The following is a 23224-nucleotide window of genomic DNA, read 5'->3' as shown; positions in this document are numbered from 1 at the left end:
GAAGAGAGGAAAGTTTGCGGCGCCGGTGGTGAGGGTGCGGCGAAGCGGGCGGGGCCCGGACCGGAGCCGGCGGCGGCGGCGCTCGGTCGGGGAGCAGGAGCCGGGGGGCCCCCGCTGGATTTTTGTAGGGGGGGTGGTATCGCCCCCTCCTTCTCCTCCCCCCAGGGGTGAAAGTGCAAGAGGAAGTGCAGCCGCTGCCATCTTTCCTCCGCTCCAAACACACAGGGACGGACGGAGCCGGCAGCCCGGAGCCGCCGCCGGACCCCCCGTCCCTCCCGGCCGCCGCCGCCGCCGCGCGCGCCCCTTCCCGCGGCGGCCCCGCGGCCGCAGCGCCTCGTGGCGGCCGGGCCCGGGCGGGGCTCGCGCGGCCGCGCGCGCGCCTCGGCCGCCCGAGCCTTTTGTCTCGCCCCCCCCGCGCCGCGCGAGCCCCTCGCGCCGTGCAGGGAGCGCCGCGCGCGCCGCCGCCGGCCCGGGCAGGGGCGGGGAACGAGCAGGAGGAGGCGGCGCGCGCCGCCGCGCGGCCCGAGAGCGCGCGCGCCCCCTGCGGGCGCCGGCGGGGCGGCGCAGCCCCCATGGAGCGGGTGAGCGAGGCCGCCGCCTGCGGCCCCTCGGCGGGCTGCTACACCTACCAGGTGAGCCGGCACAGCGCCGACGTGCTGCACAGCCTCAACCAGCAGCGCAAGAACGGCGGCCGCTTCTGCGACGTGCTCCTTCGCGTGGGCGACGAGAGCTTCCCGGCGCACCGCGCCGTGCTGGCCGCTTGCAGCGAGTACTTCGAGTCGGTGTTCAGCGCCCAGCTGGGCGACGGGGCAGGTGGCGGCGGCGGCGGCGGCTCGGACGGGAGCGCGGCGGAGGCGGCGGCGGCCGGCGGGGCCGCGGCGGCGGCCGGCGGCGCCCCCGGGGGCGGGCGGGAGCTGGAGATGCACACCATCAGCTCCAAGGTGTTCGGAGACATCCTGGACTTCGCCTACACGTCGCGCATCGTGGTGCGGCTGGAGAGCTTCCCGGAGCTCATGACGGCCGCCAAGTTCCTGCTGATGCGCTCGGTGATTGACATCTGCCAGGAGGTCATCAAGCAGTCCAACGTGCAGCTCCTCGTGCCCCCCGCACGCCCTGATATTATGCTGTTCCGTCCGGGGGCCGCGGACCTCGGCTTCCCTCTTGACATGACCAACGGTGCCGCTTTGGCGCCCAATGGCAACGGCATCGCCGGCATGCCCGAAGACGAGGCCACGCGGGCCGCGCTCAGCGCCGCGCAGTCCTCCCTGCCCGTGCTGCAGGGCGTGGACCGCCTGCCCATGGTGGCGGGACCTCTGTCCCCACCGCTGCTGGCCTCGCCCTTCCAGAACGTTGCTGCTAGCGCTCCCACTTTAAGCACCAAGAGGGGCAGAGGTCGTCCCCGCAAGGCCAACCTCTTGGACTCCATGATGTTCGGTACCCCGGGGGGCCTGCGAGAGGCCGGGATCCTGCCTTGTGGCCTCTGCGGGAAAGTGTTTACGGATGCCAATCGTCTTCGGCAGCACGAGGCTCAACACGGGGTGACGAGCTTACAGCTGGGCTACATAGACATCCCACCCCCCAGACTGGGTGAAAACGGTGTCCCTGGTCAGGATGACCCCGACGCACCCCGGAAAAGAAGCAGGACGAGGAAACAGGTGGCCTGTGAGATCTGTGGCAAGATTTTTCGGGACGTGTACCACCTGAATCGGCACAAGCTGTCGCACTCTGGCGAGAAGCCCTACTCTTGTCCGGTGTGTGGCTTGCGGTTCAAGCGGAAAGACAGGATGTCCTATCACGTTCGATCTCACGATGGCTCTGTGGGAAAGCCCTACATCTGCCAGAGTTGTGGAAAAGGCTTTTCCAGGTAAGGCGGTGCCCGTAAGGACCGTAGACACCAATGGAGACCTAGGAAGTTGTCTTTCCTATCCCTTGGGATATGTGCTTAGGATAGACTGTTCCATTTTAAAATGTCTCAAGAAGTGGGACTTGCATCATTTCCTCTGGGACGCTATTCTGCAGTCTCCTGAAAGGGTTTAAAAGTAATTAAGACGTAGAACTGGGAGTCACTTGGCTTCTGGGGAACATGCCCAGCTTTGTCCCAGACTTGGTGTAAGCGTGTCCTTGGGCAAATGAGTCTCTCCCTCAAATGCCTCTTCTGTGAAATGGGTATTGAAATAATTACCCGTGTTACAGAAGTGCCTGGAGACCACTGATTTGTAGGTAGTTTGAAGGTGCTGTTGAAGTGCAAAATAAAACATCTCAAGATTATTCTTTTTCTCGTATCCATTTTAAATTTTCTTTTTCTTAACTTCCCTTCATTTCTCTTAGTTCGTAATGTTTTTTATCACCCAAATGTGAAGGAAGAGGTGAGATTTCAAAGGCTGCAGCATCAAGTATCTTTTATTACATGATCTTTGTGTCCTTTGGGTTTACATCCTTCTGAAGGGGATCCTGTTTCTGCCCTGCAACATACGTAAGATCTGTGCATTTAATGTTGCTGATTTTCTGTTGTCGCTGTTTGTGGGAGCTAATTTAATGAGTAGTTTGGTCCACGTAGTTGTGTTAGTGGTATCTTGTAGTCTGAGTCAATGAATTTGAAACTCTTTTGGAAGTTTGCTGCTCGCTTTGAGATTAGAAGTACTGGGGGGGAGGGGGATGCATACACTCTATTACTTCAGTCAGTTTTCTACAGCCGTTGCCTTGCTCTAGCAGGAGGGAAGGAGTCAAGATATGAAAACAAATCAAAAGGCCACCAGGCTACATAAATTGTGGAATTGTGCCCCTGCAAATCGTGGAATTCTGCCCCCACTAGTTCTCTTTTTAATAGAGGGACTTTTTGTTAGAGGGACTTTTTGTTATTGAAAGAAATTATGAAAATGTAGCCCTCCCCTCCTTTTTTTTTTTAATCGGCAATAATTAGGGATGCATCTCCATAAGGACTGCAGATTTCATGATGGAAAGTCACAAAATGAAAATTTCATCCATGGCTAGAAGTGAAAGCATTTTTCTTATTATAGCGCTACCTGGGATCGTGTACCAATTTTTATTGTTTTTATTGACTCTTAAAAGATTTCTGCTGTTGCTGTATGAAAGGTTTTTGTCATCAAGGGAGAGGATACACGTTGAGCTCTCATTGTTCCCAGCAACTTAACGTGGACAGGCAGGAACGCTGTTACAAAAGTAAACAACAAAAGTGTTTGCCTATCTTTGTAAAATCGCAGCATGAATGAAAACTCCAGACTTTAGGTTTCAGTCCTCAGTCGTAGGAGCAGCCACGGGAGGCTGGAAGCGTGATTGTCTAATTTTAGTCTGCTTTCCTTTATTCAGTAGCGCAGCACGTGGGGTGGCTGGGCTGGGGGTAGGCTGAAGGACCCCAACCAGTCTGTCCGGTTCCACCACTCCAGCCCATCGCTGGAGCATCGGCTTTAGGAGCCTCACTGCAAAGTTCAGCCTCTTCTCTGTCTGCAGTGCGTGAATTCCATCCCGAGCCCTCTCATTGGCGCAGCTGCGAAGCTGGGGGAGGAGAGGGTGGGGAACTTGTTTCCAAGCAGTTTTGGCCTCATACAATGAAAAGCTTTCTTCCCACTAGGAGAAACTCCCACCAGGAAAATCTGCAGCTCTTCAGTCCTTTCTTCTTCAAAGTAGGCTTTGCTCCTTGTGTAAAATAGTCTAACTTTTTTCAGTAATAATTTGCTCTTCCATTGCACCTTCTAGTTGGGACCTTCAGAGCCCTTTGTTTGTATCAATGCAGTCTCCCCGCTAAGTTGTGAGTTAGGACAGTATTTTTTCATCTTTCAGGTGGAAAATGTGTTACAGCAACAGAGTTTAGGCTCAGTCTTTTTGCACAGAGATGCTTAAAGTTGACTTTTTATATCCGTGTTTGGGACATAAACCAAAAAGGTCTGATTTTCAAATATTCAGCAACTGTAAATCAAAGCGCCCTGATTGTCAAGATCTAAATAGGATTTTGGAAGGGGACATGCAGGCTTGAAAAACTGTGACTTGTATTTCCCATTTTCTTTGATCATTCAGTCATAATTTCTTCCTGAGAAAATGCTGCCTTTTTAGCAAGTTGGAGAGGGTACATAACAAGGTAGAATCCCAGTTGTTGGTGATCTGGTTCTTGGAAAGTTAAATATCGTTATATTTGTAATAGAGCCAGCACTGGGATTTTTTTGGTGTTTTTTTGTTGTTAAAATTGTAAGTTTATTTTTAGTATTTGTTTTAAGTGTGCTTATGTGTATTTTCCTTTAAGGCCAGACCACTTGAATGGACACATCAAACAGGTGCATACCTCAGAGAGACCTCACAAGTGTCAGGTAGGAGCCAGAGGGGTTTGGACTGATGTGTGGGTGATCTTTGGCATAGGATTTATGTGTGCAGCCAATCTGAAGTACCAGTAAAGATTCCATGTGTGTGTGAGTGGGGATAAATGCTGGTGAAGAACAGTGTTCCAGTGACAGCTGCTTTACATCCCTCCCGTCCCCTCCTTTTCTATCCCCTCCCATCTCATCCCAGCCCCTCCTGTCATCTCCAGCTTTGGTCCTCCTGCTTCCCTCCCTTCTTCCCTTTCCCTGCTGCTCTGTCCCAGTCTCCCCCTGGATCTCTTCCCCAGCCACCTGGCCTTGGAGTCAGTGGCACTGATGATTCCCTCCACCCCCCTCCCTTTTTTTTTAATTGCAGTTGTTGCCATCAGGAGGCTCCAATGCCAACTTCATTTTTTTTTTTAGAATAACTTCAAATAAAAATAATAATTATCGTAACTTGTCAAGATACCAATTTTTTTTTACCCACATAGCCTTCAGAACATTGCACTGAGCAAAATTGGAAGCTGTTTTTTATCCCAGGGTGAATATAAACAACGGCATCACAATATCTTTTGTCATACAATGTCATAATGCTGTATATAGCTTTTTGCAGCTAATAAATTATTTGTAAGGGTTTGAAAGATCAAATGAAGGGATATATTTTGTAATTCATTTATGGAGAGATTTAAAAGGTGCAGGGAAGTATCAGTTAACACCAAAGCTGAGAATCAGCTCCACTATCATACACTGCCTTCACACAGATGTTGGGCAAATTTCTCTAACATTTCTTGGGCTAAGAGTCTCCAGGCTTGGTTTCTGCAGAGAGATTTATTTAGTACTTAGTACAGAAGTTGGAGCAAGATTATTCTCTTTTTCTTTGAAGACAAGGATTTTTTCTCCTAAAATATTCACCCACATTTTATGAACCCAGTCAGTCCTACAGGACTGCTGCCTCCCAATATGCATTTTTGCACGTTTTGGTACATCTCTCCTATGTTTCCTTCAAATTGTGAGAGTTTTGAAACATTTTGCAATTTTAATCATCCAGTGAACAGTTCTCCAAATAGCTGGAGCCATCTGAAGGTTTCTGTTGATCTGTGGAAGCCCAGCACCTCTGAAAGTCAGGCCACAGAGCCATCACTTTGATTTAACTGTATGGCCTATATAAAGCTTTAGATTGGTTTAAGCTTCTTAGGATGATTTAGGGTTTATAGATTTATACAAATTGGAAAATTCCACTCATAAAAACACTTCCCAATTTGGGGACAGCAAGGGGTCTGGGTGGATGAAGACAACCACAAATTTTTTCCATAACCATGTGTTTGCCCACAAGGACAAAAATGAATGTTTAGTCCCAACATGGACAGAAACTCATCAGCCTTTTGCCAGTTGATACCAAGGTGACACAGTTTATGAATAACACTGATAGATGTGAATTATCCTTTGCCAGCTGATGCCTGATATTTTTTTTATAGTTTCTGATTGATTTAAGCATATTAAATATAACCTCTCTGTGAATCAGACACTGAGAGCTAGAGAGTAAAGAAATGTGGAAGCTAAGATTGTCCAGCCCAGCTGAACCCCATCTCCTTGCACTCGTGTGTTCTGTGACAGCAGTTTCTAAGAACAGTCTCTCATCCCGTGCTGTCTGAAGTGCCATTACACTGCATGCACTGTTCACCTCAGTTACAAGGCATAGGCTACAGGTCATGAGCATCAGGACAGAGTTGAGGTTGTCCTTCAGGCTTGGTTTGCTCTTGATTTTTGACTGCTTAACCCTGCAAAGTTAATTTTTTATGAAATTTAAGGTGTAGAAAATTTGTTAATGACCTGTTGTGTGTCTTTGCAAAAACTACTTGGTAATATGTTGTCAGATTTAGAAAGTCTTCTTAAACATGCCCAGAGCTGTACATGGTACAAACACAGAGGGAGTGCTGTCACACTGAACATTTGTTTGGAATATGAAAGCTGAGGTGTAAATTGATAAAGTTCTTGTGATTATCTCATAGCCACTCACGCTTCTGTTCCAGGATGTGTATCTAAACACAGGATCTGGCCACAGAGAGGGAAAATAGCTTAATATTGGCATATTGTTTGCCCATTTGCCATTCCTTTTTTTTCCATGGATTTTGTTTGTCCAATTAGCTCCCCATGAGAGCAGCCTGAGCAGCACTGAGCATCCTTTCTGAACCTGTTGAGTTCCCGCTGAAAGTTCCTGTTATTGTCATGCTTTGTTTATGTTTACTGAATTACTCTGTCAGTAAACAGAAGAGCATTCCAGAACCCTCTATTGCAATGGCATTTTTGGAATTTGTGCTCTGTTGTGATTTAAACAAAATCCACTGGCCCTTTACCTGGGCCCTCCTGTATCTTTGAAACCAGTAGATATCTGTGTTTTGTTGATGTGGCATCATGGTACCCTTGGAGTACCAAAACACAAGCGAGAAGGTATCAACCCAACTGCAGAATAAATAAAATGGCAGTATGAGGAGCAGGACAGTTCTAAGCTGAGCATCACTGCAGCAGCTGTACCTTTCAGTGCTCAGTTTGCAATCCTGCACTCAGCCCCCTAAAATCTGGGCTTCACGGCTCTTTCACAAGCATCCCACCTTTCAGCACCTGATGCCAAAGACACGACTCCAGCTTTTTCATTACAGTTCAAATAGACTCAGATTAGGGGAGGTCTCCCCAGAGCCAAGGCAGCTGAGAAATCAGCCCCGAGGAGTGGCTTTGGTGTCCAGGCAAATGGCGCCCTGGATCTTCTCCCCTGCATTGCTGCACTGATGATTTTTTTTTTTCACATTTTTTGTTCTTTTTCCCAATGTGCCAGTTTGAGTTCTGGCAGTAGGAGAAGGGGTAAGTCAGTTTTGTGCCGCAGTGGGATGGCTCTGAGTGCTGACTCCATGGGAAGGGTGAAGCTGTCGGCTTTGGCGTGTGAATGGGTGAACGTCAGGAAATGGTGATCTGAAAATCTGTGGATGTGAAAGAACAAGGGGACAAAGCAGAAGTTCGCTCCTTCTCAGAGACAAGAGACAGGTTGTTCTTCTGGCACATTAAATAAAAAATTAAAATGCAGGTTAAATTAAAGCACAGCTTAATTGGCATCCCAAGTCCAGTGCTTTTCCCATTGATTTCAATGCAGAATGAGTTTCTTCCTGTCCTAATTTCTCTTACTTCCTGCCTATTAGCAGGAAAATGGCAGCCACCATGGAATAAGCTCAGAGACATCCACATCCATAGAAAAGTTGAAACTTCAAGAGGTATTTCTTAAACAATGTTTTTTAAACTTTATATATTCTTTTTTGGTCTATTTATATACCTGTGCAATGTTTGATAGGAAAGCACTGGAGAGTTTTCTTCTATGATTAACAATTAATGATAAATATTTAGCACTCATTTAGCGCTTCACATCTTTTGTAAAATAAGACTTTTTTTTTTTCTCTATACCTTTTATAAATATTAACTATTTGAATATTAACTTTGGGGTTTTCCTTAAACCTAGTCCTGTTTCCCGTTGTTATGATTCAGCTAAACTGGTTCTTGCTTTCTCCACTGGGCTTAATTATTTTTTAAGCTTCTTCACAGATATATTTTCCCTATAGCTTATCCAAAAGTGAGCTTTGCACAGCTCAGCAGCAAGAGTGAGAATCAAACACAGAAATTATGATGTTGCCTTTCCCTAAGCTTTCAGCTTGCTGAGTTCCCTCTGAGTCAGACGTGGTTTCACCTCTGGCATCCCTGTATTTGTGTGATTTGTCTCTGATCTGTGTATGAGCTGGTGCCCCCCCAGTGCTTGGGAGGGGACGTTACTGCGGCTCAGTAGCTTTAGATTTACTGATGATGGATCTCTTGGCTGTCGTTGATTATCCAGTTATCTACCTTTAGCTGATATCCAACACACTGATTGCTATCAGTGCTGCAATGCTGCCCTCAGAGAGTGTTTACCTCTAAGAACATTTCAGTAAGTGAAAGCTGCACCTGTTTTGCTCAGCGCTGTGTCCTGGGATTGCAAAGGAGGAGAAACCTTTCACGGTCAAGACTTTGCCTCTTAATCCTAAACTACTTATAATTTATGGATCTTTGTCCCGTGAGCTTAGTTCAACTGTACCACAGAAATCCAGATAATTTTACTGTTGCCTTTTTAATTTCATTAAGTCCTGATCCTCTGAGGTGTTAAGTCTTGTGCTTGCTTCAGAGCAGCCTCAGCTCTTGGGAGTTTGCCACACTGAAGCATCTCACAGGATCGAATGAGTGTAAAGCCTGTTGAAATTGATAGGTACTTTTCAGCTGCCTTCAATGTTTTTTGGATTAAGCTCTTGATTAACTGAATTCACATATAATTATATGTGTTACCCTCTTCTGTATTATCAATTTCACTTATGTGACATTACAATTTTGAAATTTTACTAGGATTGTTACTTTAACAAGTTTAGTGAAACAGTGATTTAATTACGTATCGATACTTGAAAAGATAGACTACATCCAGTTCCCAAGTCACTTAATAGCCTCATATTATTTTTAGGGGGTTCTGGTTATGCATCTTAAAACTTCTACTTTATATAAAGGTGGTGCAAACGAAACACTGTCCACTCTTGACTGTCACTGCTGCCCCTTGCTCTGGTCACTGTGATGTGTGTTTGCTTTGGTTCCTGCTCTCACACTTGGGAAGTGGATCAGACTGTGTCTCCAACACTCTGTACAACCCAGGGCTGGGGGTTTATTTCCCTTCAGACCTCAGAGACAGAACAAGCCCCTGAGAACTGGCAGGCAGCTGGCACAGGCTGTGGGCAGAGCCTGCGTGCCTGCCCATCCTGGCATTATAAAAATGGGAGGGAGCCTCACTCATCACGTGGATTTCATCTGGGAAGGGGGCGAGTAGAATGGATATTATGCCAAATCAAGTTTGTTTCATGATAGTAAGTGGAACAGGATACCTTGATCAGGGGTAAGTTATAAACAGATTACAATGTCCTGCAGTTATTTTGATACCTGCTCAGTTCTGAGGCTTCACTTCTACAGTTTGTCTGCACTGCTGCTGTGGATACCAGGATGACTCTTCTACTGTCTCTTGTCATGTTCTCATCCCAGATAATTCTCCAATGCTTTGTTTGTATGTCTTCATACTCCAAAAGATTCTGGGTACTGAAGTCAGATTGATCACGTCAAAGAGTAGAATGTAGGGAAGTGACAGAGAGGACATTTTGAGTGGTCCAAAGTGATTGTAATGGCTCAGTGAAATGGCAGAAATTACTGTAAATGGAATGAAGTGGTTTGTGCTATTTCTGTTGTTAAATGTAATTTAAAATGTTAGTATCTTTATCCTCAGAGAGGAGCTAAAGCCTTACACTCTATCTTAAGTTTTACTGTCTGTAGTATGTTAGAGCTGTTTCCTTAGTTCTTTCAAGTAGTAACATCGCACCTTGTGCAATGTGTCGGTGATCCGAATTTTTTTATTTGTGGGGGAAAATGGCTTGTGCGTCATGTCGTTCGTGTCTTTGCTCAGGATCTGAGGTATTTGCTCTAAAGAACGCTAAATATATTGGACAATATCAGTGCTTTTGGCAGAGCTGATGAGTCACACGGTTCTCGTTGTACCTGCAGACTTGTAACGCTTCCTTTGCCACTCGTGACCGGCTGCGCTCACACCTGGCCTGTCATGAAGACAAAGTCCCGTGCCAGGTGTGTGGCAAGTACTTGAGAGCAGCATATATGGCAGACCACTTGAAGAAGCACAGTGAAGGACCAAGCAATTTCTGCACTATCTGTAACCGAGGTAATGAAGGAACTGTGCTTTTCTTTCCGTGGGCTGGGACAGCGCTGGAGGGGAGCTGTGGGGCTCAGTGACTCTGCCTGCAACAGGAGGAGGTTGTACCACGTGTGTGACCATCCCCTGAAGCTGCTGCAGCTGCAGGGCTGGCCTTGTCACCTGGCTGGCAGTTCCTAAAGAAACTCAGTTCAAATCTGAAGCAAATTGTTTCTAGACAGTTCTAAGAATTTTGATTATTAAATAGCCCCGATCCCTGTACAATAACCCCCATAAGCTGCCTTGCTGCTGTTCACCATACATCTTCTTTTCTATATCTGGTTAGACTTGAGTCCTTGCAATCAGTTTGGAAGAGGAATCTCTGAAATAACATCGAGTTGAAAATCCTACACTGAGCATAAACAGATTTGCGTCATGTTATCCAATCTTGCTCAGCCTCCTGGTGCAGCAGAGTCAAGTGGCTTCTCCCTCTTAACCCAAGAAAATGCTTTGTATTAATGTACATTTCTAAACCAGATTTTGTAAAGAGCACTAGAAATGTGTTTTATCTTTATTTGTACAAATACAGCTTTTCATAGTATCACAGAATATCTGGAGTTGGAAGGGACCCATAAAGATCATGGAATCCAACTCCCTGCTCCTTGGGAGACTACCTGGAACTAAACTATATGACTAAGAGCTTTTGAAGCTTTTCCATCTGTTTGTGGTATTCTTAAGTTGTAGAGAGTTGGAAATTTAGGTTTTGTGGGATGTAAGGCAAGCTGGAAAAATGATTTTGACTTATTGGTGTCTTTTTTTTTTTTTAATTATTAATACACAACTTCAAAATGCACTGTTGGCTCACACAGCTAGTAAGGGTTGGAAGAGGTTGCTGCTGTGTTTTGGAATCCTGTTTTTTCTGATGAGTTATTTTTTTTCTGATGTGTGTTCCCTTTTCTAATTTAAGAGATGTGAAATCTTTTGAGAGAGAGAATAAAGCTGTTCTGTGTTTGATGTGAGGACTGTTCAGGGAGCTTTTGGAGTTGATGAGTAATGAGAGACATTAAATTGAAAGGGAAGTATTTCTACTTGTTGAGCAATGTGTTAGGTCCTGAAAGTGATATTAGCAGTGTGAGTGGAAAAGGCATCTGGGTTGAAAATTTTGAGGTTCTGAAGCTCCAGTAGATGGTGTGAAATGAAGTTTGCCCTCCTTTTCAGCTTCTGAAAAACTGCTTAAGCTTATCCCGATTCTTTCTGTGGTAACAATGGAAGATCCTATCCAAGGTGCAGGTGCTGTCCTGCTCTCCTTCAGCTGTGCATGGTGCCAAACAGAAACTCCCCTGAGCCGGGAGGAATTGTCTCGTTTCCAAGATTTGCAGGCTTGAGTTTCGATGGAACTACCACTGGATGTCACTGCAGCTCTTTGGAAATGGAGCCAGGGTGACAAAAACAGACCCGGCATTCAAACAATGAAATGACCAAGGGCTTTATTCACATTTTACAAGTCGGAATGTACAGTGGAAATTTAAAAGTACTTTTCTCTGCAGAAGGACAGGGGACCTGTTGTACAGTCAGCTTTAGGCAGCTCCTTTCTTACAGTTTGTGTTTCACAGGAGTTGTCAGAATTGTGTACTGTGAACTTCAGTGTACAGCAGGGCTTAGAAAATGTAATTAATGTGGTGAATTCCTGTTAAATATCTACCCAGTGTTAGAATTCATAGGAAGGGGGAGTCACAGCCTGGATTTGTCAGATGACTGTGTTGTGAACTCACTGCTTTACGCTGTAAGTGTTGGTTACAGATTTATGAGCAGTGACAGCAGAAGTTTTCATCCCAAGCGTTCTAGAATCAAATCATGATGTTCATAGTTTTAAAGAGATATCTTTTAAAACTGTAGAGCCTGACAAGTCTAGTGACAGGTTTCTGGCTCAGGAACACCAGTTTGGTGGGCATTGGGACAGTCAGGAGCTGCACTAACCCCACTGTTGTGCCGTGGCTGCGCTGTTTGTGCAGTGGGCTTTGCTTTATCCTCCCCCTGTCTAATGTGCTGAGGTATCTTTTAATTGAATACAGTAACTGTCAACCTCTGGATATAATAATTGTCAAGCAAGAATGCTCTCCAAGCTCAAGCTGCTTGTAGAGAGAATTTTGGATGTTGGCCCACAAAAAAAAAAAAAGGCAAAAAATGGACAGCTGAACATTCCCAGTGTTAATGACAGAGCTTAGAATCCCTCAGTTGGACTGAAAGCTTTTCTGGGGAACTTAATTAAGCATCTCATGTTCTTGTAAAGGTTTAATGGATTTAGGAGGTGGGGCTGGAACTCAGTTCCTGACAGAAAGCAGCAGCCAGTGGTTTGCCATGTCATGTGTGTGCCCATTTGTTGATCGTATTTATTTCTTTTACAACATGGCAGTTCAATATCCAGAAATTACCAGCTGTGATTTGATGGGTTTTCCAGGTTATTTTCTTAATAATCATGGAAGCATTTAAATCTTTTAAATCAGGGAAACAGTACAATGGTTTTGATGGGGGGGGGGGGGGTGTTGGTTGTTTCCCACCCACCCCCCCCCCGGGATTTGATTGTTTTGTTCGGTTTTGGGGGTTCTTTTTGTTTTGTTCTGTTTTTTTTAAAGAATTTGTCCAAAATATACTTATAAAAACCTAATCCTCAAGCCTCACTTTTTAAGACAAATTCTCTTTATTCAGGTTAAATAAAAAAGACGTGCTCCTGTTGTGTTATTGCATAAACTTCTGTTACCATCCTTAGGAACTTTATTTGATTGTGTGGACAAATTCAAGAGACTCATGACTTTGGCAGGTCTAGAGCTGGTACTTCATAATAACAGGTGATCTCAGAAGTTTGGGGTCCTGTTTCAGATACAGACACAGTTTGTTCACAGAAATCAAATGAGTGAGGAGAAGGGTAAATATTCCAATCCCAAGTGGGATGGAATTTATTTTTACAATAAGGTGAATTCTTGCACTTTTCCTGGGGGATACAAAGTCCATTAAAGCAAGACATTCTCTGCATGTTCCAGCTAAATCTAAAGTAGAATTTTTGAACAAAGAGCATCCTGCGATTATTTCTCTCATTTATCTCCACGTAGAAGTTATGTGGGAGATCAAGGGACAGGTCCCATTTATATAAAGCAGATCATTTCCTCTCTGTGCATGTTTCTCTTCTGGTACAAGGAAATAATCTGTTTCTCAAAGCAGAGAGATGTGTAGGGTAAAACAAGAATTACATTCCTTCTCAGAAAAATGCTGCCACTATCCCCTGCACTGACTTTGTTCTGAAGGAGACTTTTAAAAGGAAGGGATTTTTGTCCATGAAGGCCCATCTTTCTAGGACAGGCATTCAAAACTAGTCTGGTGGAGGAAAAAAAGGCCAGTGCTAAGTGCTTCAGGAAAAAATTAGGGTGAAAACAACCCCCCCAAAATCTCCCTTTAAACAGTTTCCCATGAAGCAGTTGGCATTCTTATGGCTTTGATGGAAGTTGATGACTCACACGTTCATCTGCCAAGTGCATAAAGGGGAGCTAACACACTTTGCAGCAGTTTCCATTATATAAAACAATGTACTCTACAAATAGAATTGCAGAGTTCAGAAATAATATTGTGTAGCTGAGATTACAGCTTCAGATACTCCTGTGTCAGTCCTGGTGCAGAGAGCCACTGAATACCTGTACGTAGCCCTTTTCTGATGGTTGGCAGGGAGATCTGAGTGCATTGCTACATAAAAGAGGTTGAGCTCAGCATGCCTGTGGTTGCTGGACACGTAGGAAATAAGGGAAGCAGCTCGTAGGTGGAAGTGTCACTGTTCTGTCTGTACATTGTGCCCTTTTCTCTGCCAGTCAAACACTGGTTCTTTCCACATCTACAGAGAATTTTTGGTATTTATAAAAAACACATTCTGTTGTTGCCCAGTGAGGTTGTCCGTGCAGCGTTTGGGGTGTGAGGGCAGGTCTGGCATTATCCCCTTACAGGGATTCCCTGGATGCCTCGGCCTGGCTCATTCTGCTCCCTGGTGTTTCCAGGGTCGTATATGTTCTTGGTGTCTTGAATTGTGATGTATCTGCTGTTCTGGGCTTTTATCTTCAGCTCAGGGGTCCACAGGAACTGCCTCTTGGTCATTGCCATCAGCCTGCCCTTTTCCCTTCAGCAGCTTGCTGGGGAGTTCTGCCTGGCTTTGCAGGCCCTGGATACTCTTTGATCCTGGCTTGTAAGGAAGAGTCTGGGTAGAGGGATATTCTGTTGGCTACACATGGGGGAAATCTACTGTAAAGCCACGTTCAGGATGAAATTCAGCATCTCAAACTAACAGCTGCTGTCAGAAAATCCACCCTAGGGATGTGTGCAGGATGGGGTTCCCATCCTTCCTAAGATATCAAATGTAAATACAGTTACATCACTATAAAATGGCTTTACAGTAGAATAACTATTCGTATTTTAAGTGATTGGTATGAAAGTTCTCTTGCTGTAAATGCTGCATTGGTTTAAAAAAATCTAGGACTTGTGTTTTCCCTCTCCAGAAAGGGAACCTGGAACTCTGGGTCTGTGACAGTGAACCTTGTCCTGTGTTCAGTTGTTAAAGGAAAATGTTTCTTACGTGAAAGTGCCGTAATATTCTGTTCAAAATCTAACAGGAAATTCAGCTTCTTGTTGGGAGGTTTACCTGTGTAGGAGATCTTTAAAATTCCGTCCTCCTTGTACCTCATGTATGGTCCAAATGTACTAGTAATAATTGCAAATCTTATGGAGATTGAATTTAAAAGCATTCCAAAGTATATGTGAGGTAATTTATTGCATTAAAGGAAAAGGACATATTTGTGAGACTTCAAAAACAATTTTAAAAAGCACATGCACAGATGTAAAAAACCTGTTTTGTTCAGAAATCGATTGTTTGAAATACATGTTTTTAATTTCAGTGGTTTGGGCTTACAGATCAGAGCTGATAGAAATAGTGAAATTTATTTTTAATATTTTTTGTTTACTGTAGAGAAAATACTCAGGATGAGCTGAATGCAGGAAATGTGTTCCAAAAAGTACTGTACAACAAAACTGTATCCCTTAAAAACTCAGCAGTTTGAGCTCTTTGCCTTTCTGGAAGTCCCTAAAAATGCCAGAAACCTGAGGGGAAAGCACACCAAATACCGATGAGGGGTGTTGCTAAATGGCATTCCTTTGAATCTTAAAAGCATAAAATCAACTAATTGGAACTACCTTCCAAAGTATTATCAGATGATAAAGGCATTTTTAATTAAAATAAACAAAACAGCACAAAAATGGTGAAGAGGCATGGGTGCCTTTTTCTGTGATGTCTCTTCTGCCTTTTGTCCAGAAAGTTCCATGTCACCTGCTCAGTTTGGTTCCACAGACTTTGTTTTGAAGGAGTTTGTGCTTTCATCATGACTAGCAAACAGCAAACACAGTCTGATGAAAAGTGTGCAGTTCATGACTGCCTGATGACAGGAACCTACCTGAGCCCGTGCCAGGGAATTATCTGGTGTAAGGGCAGCTTTGAACGGGGAGCAGGAGTAAAAGATGAAAGAACAGGGAAGGCAGATGTGTGTCTTTGCTGGTGGCAGGATCTCATCTCCTTTTATCTTGTTTAGGTTTCTCCTCTGCCTCCTACTTAAAGGTCCATGTTAAAACCCACCACGGTGTTCCCCTTCCCCAGGTCTCCAGGCACCAGGAGTCCATCCCGAATGGGGGAGCAGCGTTCCACTGCGGCAGGACCTATGGCATCAAAGGCAAGAGACTCGCTGCTCTGACCTGCTGCTCTGGGCAGAGCTGTGTGTGCTGGGGTTGGGGCTGGGAGGGAGGAAGCACAGGGAAGCGCTGCAGACAAGCTTAGGGACATGCAGAGGAATTCCATAGTATCATGCAGGATGTGATATCTGACTTGGATAGGTGATGCGACAGGGCTGGGGGAAGGAGATGGACACGGAAGAGCGTAGGAATTTTTGGCAGCTTCTTTGATTTTGGAAATTGAAAAAGCCACGTTGGTTCATCTTGAGCCTCTCCCGTGGAGGAGCAGTGTCTGAATTTTGCCTGAGGGTGCAGATCATGGGCCAGTTCCTTAGTCCCACTCCACAGGAATCTCGTGTCAGTCAAACCAGGTCTCTGGTTTCTGGTGAAGGAAGGGGCAGCTGCAGAATGCAGTTCACAAAGACTCATCCTCAAGATTATGAAGGGCCATGCAACTCTCCGTAGCTAAACTTACACTTCTAAAAGCTGTTATTGGAGAGAAGAGGCAGAGGGTGGTAATAGCACTGGTACTTGTTTGTTTGTTTGTTTGTTTGTTTGTTTTTAACCTGCATTTAACTTCTGGGGGAAAAAAAAAGGAAAAATTATTATTGTAAGCCTAGCTAAAGAGTATTTAACTTCTGAACAAGCAAAGCAGTGTGTTTATCTGTGTAGAATAGCTTTTTGCCTTTTTGGTTTGAGCTGTCCGTGTTTGTGGTGAAGCTGAAACATCAGAAGATGTTTTGCTTTAAACCCATGGTCCTTACCTTTTTTCCTTGCCCAGGAGAACACAGCAGGCTGGGCCAAACAAAGTCTGTGCCATCAGAAAGCTACACATGTGCAATTTTTCCTGTCAAAGCATTACAGAGTTACTGCAGTAGCCCTTTGGTTTTGGGTGGTGTGCTGACTTAACAAGAGATTTACTCCAGCTCAGTGGTGTACTGATTTCATGCATATCCTGTTTGGTTTGTAATGCTGAGTCCAGAGCAAATCTGCCTTTTGGGTTGTGCCAAGTGGTTCTTTGGTCTCTTAGAGTTAATAGTAGGTACAGCTGATTTGTATTCAGGGACTGGTTCAGTGAGTATGTCTGGGTTTCTCACGCTCATTCACATGCACTGAGCAAGAAGTGTGGACAAACTTCCCTGGCATAGTGCCAGAGGAGAATGGGGAACACTCCAAACATCCCAATGGCTTTGGTAGGATATGTGTCCAAACAACTTTAAAACAGTGTCCCTGACATCTCTCCTTTTTCACACTACAGCATTTAAAGATGGAGCAATTTCAGATTGTGAAGTTCACTTTTAACAGTGTTGTACTGGTGAAAAAGAGTTCCTTAGACTCAGTGTAATTGCACTCAAACTGCAGGAGCTCACTGCTGTTGCTGAGTATTTTCCGGTTTCTTCCCATCTTGCTGCAGCTTTGTGAAGTTTCTCAAGGCTCTCCCCCAGAGTATCAACAGTATTTCAGAAGTGTGTGTGTGAACTGCACAGTTATAAACTCATCATTAGGCCCATCCTTTTGTAGTATCTGAGGTGTAAACATTGTGAGACATCTCTGAGATTCAAGAAGTGTTGTATAAACCAGAGACCCATTATGGTTGCATCCAGTATCATGACAAAGCCCTAATGAAACCCCAGCTGTTGCTCTGGGAGCAGCCTGGAAAGAGGACCTGTGCTCAGGGGCTGGAGAACGTGAGGGACTGGATTTTCAGCGTGTAACTCTGTCATGCCAGGCGTGAATGTGATCAGGTGTAACCAAGACAAGCTGTTTCAATGCTCAATAGCTGTTTGGGGCATGAGGTTCTGACAACTTCTCTCTTTTCTTTTTCCTGTAGAAGGCCAGAAATGTTCCCATTCGGACCCGATTGAGAGTTCTGATTCATACGGAGACCTCTCTGACACCAGTGACCTCAAGACTCCTGAGAAACAGAGCACCAACGGGTCCTTCTCGTGTGAGCTGGCAGTGAGCAAAAACAAAATGGAGACGGAAGGGGAGAAGAAATACCCGTGCCCTGAGTGCGGCAGCTTTTTCAGATCCAAGTCTTACCTGAACAAACACATACAGAAAGTTCACGTCAGGGCCCTGGGTGGCCCCCTGGGGGACCTGGGTCCTGCTCTGGGATCCCCCTTCTCACCCCAACAGAACATGTCTCTCCTGGAGTCCTTTGGGTTTCAGATCGTCCAGTCAGCATTTGCATCATCCCTGGTGGATCCGGAGGTCGACCAGCAACCGATGGGGCCAGAGGGGAAATGAGATCAGTGTGATCTTAGCAAAGCGAAGCAGCAGTCTGGCTATAGTGATAAGATGCTGTGAATGAAAGAGGAAATAATGAAATTGGGTTCTATAGCTGAGAATTTTTTATTTGTTTTAGCTTCCCTCTTTGTCTCATGCCCTACCCCCACCTTTAAACTTCCACTGGGGAGAGGGAGAAAATGCTTCTTAGCTGATAAATTACAGAAGATGGTGGCCTTGAATAGGAGATGTGACCCAAAACACTAAATGGAGCTTTAGAGGCTGCTGCTGGTGTTTCTCCGTGTTCCTCTGGAATGATGGAAAGTTGCCAGCTCTGGTGTGAGAACGAGGCAGTCCTAGTGACCGAGGCACCCGGGGAGCTACAGCTACAGGGAGCTATGGTTTTGTTCTCTCTCTATTCCCCACCCTCCCTAAACTACCCCAGAAAAACAGTAAGTTTTAAAAACAGACCCACTATTGAATAACATTGAAGTCAAATGCCCCGTGGTTCCTAGCAGGTTACAATGCAGTTGTCCTTCTAAAACCAGAAAAAATTTAAAGGAGGTGAGAGAATTCGAACCCCTTCTGCCTTTGTGAGGCTGTGAGTGCTGCAGCAGGACTGAACTGCTGACAAGAATCACCTTTCAGAACAGGTTGTTTTTATTACTTTTGACCGTTAAACTTGCTGTCAGGTTTTTAATTCTTTATTATTATTATTTTAGGACCTGTTGTAGTGAATTGCTACTGAAAAGCCAGTCTAAGGCGATACGCAGAGCACTCGTAAAGCAGCAGTCACATTAGGGTTAGTATTAATTTTTTTTTTTTTTTTAGATGTACCATAATTAATAACTTGGCTAGTTGGTTGTTTTAAGTCTATGAAAGGAATAGTTTTTACGAAAAGAAAAAAAAAAAAAAAAAAGGAAAAAAAAAAGGAAGGAAAAATACCATTGCAGTCTGGTTGACTGGTGCTCATTTTTCATGTGGGGACCTAGGGTATGAACACGATCAGCTATCGGGTTGACACTATGTACCACTGACTTGTTTAGTGTGAATAAACCCAGGGGTTCACAGAGTGATTTTGGTTTAATTGGACTCTATTAAAGAAGTTAGTATGTTACTTTGCATCCCCTCGTTTTGTCTGGTTTTTGAGCAATTCAGCCACCTGTCCGAAAGGTGTGCAAGTGAGAGCCAGTAAATAAGATGTTAATCCCACTCTACACTGTGCTGTATTCTGAGCTGGGCTTTTTGGCCACAGTCGTGCTCTCCTGATCTGCCTCTAGTCAGGTTTGCAAAAGCCAGTCTTGCTCCTTTCTTTCCCAAAGAAGGGTTCTAGTATAAGAGGTGGGAATTGCAAATCTCTGAAAAAGAGTTGATCACAAAACACAAAGAAGCTGGGCTTTAGGCTGTTGCAGGTTCCGTTCAATCTGAAAATACCACTTGTGCAGAAATAATGTCCTTTCTTGACCCTCCCTTTCCTCCCATGTTGCTTGTCAAGGTTTTATGTATCAAACCCAGGTATAAATGTTGTTTAACACAGGGTTAGGAGTTAGGAATACTCTGAGTTTTAATTATGGTTCTGCTGTTGATGCTGAAGGTCACATAGTACAGTTCCCTGAATTTGTTCCTAAATTTCCCATCTGTGAAGAGTTATAGAGAGGGTTAATGAGCAAAGGTTTAAGCAGTGTTTTGGTAAACTGCTCTGTGTTCTGAATGTCTCTAGAAGAGCCCAAGCCCCACCCCAAACTTGCATCCCATGGAACAGAGCCTGTGTCCATCCTCAGTACAGTCTGGAGCAGGACAGATCCCTCCGAGCAGGATCCACACCTGCTGCAGGAGACGTGGCTGTGGTAAATGGGATGGAGCCACAACCTGCTGTTGCACCACAGCCTGCCTTGCCCAGGTGCTCCTGATCCAAACCCTGCAGCTAATGCAGAACTGAAATCAGACACATTCCCATTTGGGTTTTATATTAGAATTATGGGACCTTTTGTAAGTATATGGATTTGGGAATGACCTCCTAAATTCTGCAGAATTAGAAGCCCCAGATTCTCTTGTTAGAAGCTACTTTTTTGTACTTGCTCTCCAGTATTATAAACCCAGGATGAATAATCAATGGCTTTCTCTTTATAGCACCAGCACTTTCTAAATTGAGAGCATGTTGCAGTGGACTTGATGTTTTGCTATTAATCTGTGTTGGGAGACTGAAGGACATGTTCTTCTCCAGTCATCTTCTCCCAGAATCCCTGGAATAAGTATGAGTCTCATGTAAAAGGAAAAAAGCAAACAAGCAAGCAAACAAACCCACCTTCAGACTAAAACTTCGTGGAATTACTGTTGCTGTACTGGTAAGATTAGTCGGCAGGTAGAAATAGAACATTTCAGAAAAGTGACAAAACATTTTAAAATACCTTACAGTACCTAGACAATGCTGAGACAACCTTGTAAGCTGCCAAGGAAGTCAGGCTGGAGCAGGCTTTCCAGTCAGCAGAACAATTCATGGGGATTAGCAGATGCAACTGCAGTCAGTGTTTCACTAACAGCTCATAGTTAAGCCACGAGGGAAGTTTCTGTTGAACTGAGGCTGGGTGCTTGAAGAGAGACGTTTGTGTCCCTGATGTTCCCACGTGCGCTTAAAGGGTCACAAAATTCAATTCCAAAAGCCAAATCCAGAGTATAGGACAGTTTCATCCTACATTTAGCTGCACTGACTTTAGTGTTAGTAGTGGGTTGACTTTTGGCCGTGTCTATCGATTTAATTTGGAAGGCTACAGAATCTGACCTGGTGAAACCAATGAACAACCTTGAACTAAAACCGAAGCCTTCTAAAACACCAACTGTGCATTCTGCTGTCAAAGAAAGTGCTTACTAAGGTGTCATGAATACACTGAATGAAAACTACTTACTTCTCAGTCTAGTGGACAGGGAAACAATTAGGCAGGAAGTTTACAATCCTGAAATGAGAGTTCTAGATCATCCTGGTGTAAATGGGAGAGATTTGTACCAGCGCAAGAGGCTGGTCAGGCTTAGTGCCAGCAGGAGGTTGGGCAGGTCTTGGGCAGTGCTGTGTTTTCAGGGCCCTGTGCTTCTTCGGGGGCATTACAGTTCCATTCTGGACAGTAATGGAACCTACATGCAAATCCTTTCTGTTCTGTACTTTGGGAAATGTCTGCTTCTCACAGAACGTGAGACAGATCAAAGAGAAAACCCAGCTCACGAGTTCAGAGGGAAGTAGGTAACATGCCCTGAGCTGCAGCTCACTTCTTGCTGTTCCATTTTAGTTTTAATTGCCATATCAGTGTATAGGTGATAGTTCTGATGCTGGCCCACCCTCCTTTCCTTGTCATCCCCTTTGGTGGGACTGCAGTCCGATGTTTTGAGTCGGTGCACGTTTCTGCCAAGGAGGGAACTTCTGTTCATACAAATCTGGATAATCAGAGTTGTAGTATTTGTATTGTAGGATCCCATAACCTTTTGTCTGAGGCTCAGTCTTGTGTATTAGGTATGATGAAAACATCTTCAGTCATTCATGATCTAAACACTAAAGACAGACAAGAAAGGAATAGGTGCTTATAGGTGAGTGAGTGACAGAAAGATGAAGGACTAAAAACCACTTGCATGCTTAAGTGTTGTGTTAAATGTAGGGGCGCAGATTTATCAGGCTTCTTTTATTGCCTGATTTGATCTTTATGTATGTTAATCCACAACAAATGCAAGGTAAAGCAATTTAATACGAATTTGTTCCGTGCTGAGTTAAATGAGGTGACATGACCTTGCATTTGTCATGTCTTAAATGTGTGCAAACAGACCCACCGGTGGGGCTCACCTGGGGCATGGGACTGTGGTGCATGTGAGCTCTCAGTGCCGAGTGATTTGCCCAAGATGATGTGGGAAATTGATAGCAGAACCAGAAATTGAACACAGATTTTTCCTTCTCTCAATCCAGTGCCTTAATTATAGTAGGGCAAAGTATTATATGTTGGGGGGGGGGGGGATTTGTTTGTTTTTTAAAGCCAAGATGGTGTGGAGTTGGTCTTCCTACCAATCTTTTGAATAATTGTAAATGCCCAGTCACAATTTTAGACCTGTTTGAGTGCCAGTGACTTAGGGAATATTTGTTATTTCCCATGTATTCCCTGAAATTATTGTTCCTCCCTCAACTGCTGTGGGCAGTAAGGAATGACTTGAATAGAAGAGCTGTGTAACTGAATGTCTATCTAACTCAACTAATTGAATTGCTAGTATGAAAGCTAACCTAGATTTTGTAGGCTCTGTTGTAACTTTAGTGTCTTGTTTTTTCACTAAATCTTTGTTCCTAGAAATCAGTATCTGAACTTATGTCTTGAGTCGGGAGTGGGGTACCACTTTCAGCTTTAATTTTTTTTAAGGTGCTTGCTTGAGGAAGTAGATGCCAAAGTAAACTTCAAAGGAACTCCAGACTTCAGTGTTGGAAGAATGAACGGAGAGCAAGAGCTCTCTTTGGGTTTCATGAGAGATAAATGGACAAAGTAAAAAACAGCCACCAAAATTCTAAGTCACGAAACTGGACAGAAAACAAGAAAAGGCTTTTCTTTACCGCCCACAAAAACAATCAGATATTTTCAATTGTTCAGCGTGGCAGAAACTCTGAGAGCAAGTGCCAAACAATCCCATGGAATGTGCTGGCTTTTTCAGCATTATTGTACCTTACCAGCATTATCAATATCCAGATGTAAATCGAGCCAGCTTTGTACTGTTCACCTTTTGCCTGGGCACAATAGCTGAGTTTTAATGAACAGAACATAAGCTCACAGTGAATCTCTGAGCTCATGCTCTCAGTTCCACTCTGGGAGACAAAACAAATGAGCAAAAAGGGAAAAAAAAAAACCACATTAGGAGAACTTAAAACAGATCCTGGAAGATTCCAGTGTCTCCTGAGAGAGTCATGGTTTTTATCCTGAACATCCTTTTCAAAACAAGATCCTTCAGCTGTTGTGAGGGAGCCTTTGGGAGCAGATTTGGCTTCCAGCCCCACGTGCTGCAGCTCCCTGTCCCTGTAAGAAGGTGTGTTTGGAGCATGGGGCTGGAGCCGGAGGGAGGGAGGCAGGGATGCTCCTGGTGTGAGCCACAGGTACTGCCACAGTCAGCAGCACCAGCACTGCAATGGTGTCCTGCCTGCTCCCCTGACACCCTCACCCTCCTCACATCCCTGTGCCAG

General features: G+C 44.7%; 1 protein-coding gene across 12 annotated transcripts in view; it reads left to right on the top strand.

Annotated features, from left to right (window-relative positions):
• Nucleotides 1-566: 566 nt before the first annotated feature.
• The window catches only part of PATZ1 (POZ/BTB and AT hook containing zinc finger 1), a 33067-nt gene continuing 10409 nt past the window's right edge, over nucleotides 567-23224 (top strand). Inside the window, exons 1-8 of one of the 12 annotated variants that reach the window (XR_003571058.1) lie at nucleotides 567-1864; nucleotides 4256-4319; nucleotides 7496-7567; nucleotides 9909-10080; nucleotides 15666-15803; nucleotides 17633-18015; nucleotides 18753-18832; nucleotides 20161-22882. Coding sequence is in view for 2 of the 12 variants with exons in the window: in XM_027881968.1 (XP_027737769.1) it covers nucleotides 573-1864; nucleotides 4256-4319; nucleotides 7496-7567; nucleotides 9909-10080; nucleotides 15666-15803; nucleotides 17633-18051 (2157 nt within the window). In the remaining 10 variants the exon portion in view is untranslated. Of the gene's footprint in view, nucleotides 1865-4255; nucleotides 4320-7495; nucleotides 7568-9908; nucleotides 10081-15665; nucleotides 15804-17632; nucleotides 19155-20160; nucleotides 22883-23224 lie in introns of those variants that run through there. The other 11 variants (XR_003571056.1, XR_003571054.1, XR_003571055.1 and 8 more) reach the window with 11 other exon arrangements.

The sequence above is a fragment of the Empidonax traillii genome, unplaced genomic scaffold (genome assembly GCF_003031625.1).
Source record: "Empidonax traillii isolate 1590-97213 ecotype Southwest subspecies unplaced genomic scaffold, ASM303162v1 scaffold99:size1466351, whole genome shotgun sequence".
Lineage (NCBI taxonomy): Eukaryota > Metazoa > Chordata > Aves > Passeriformes > Tyrannidae > Empidonax > Empidonax traillii.
The sequence above is the reverse complement of the archived record's forward strand: the minus strand, read 5'-3'. Positions and strand labels throughout refer to the sequence as shown.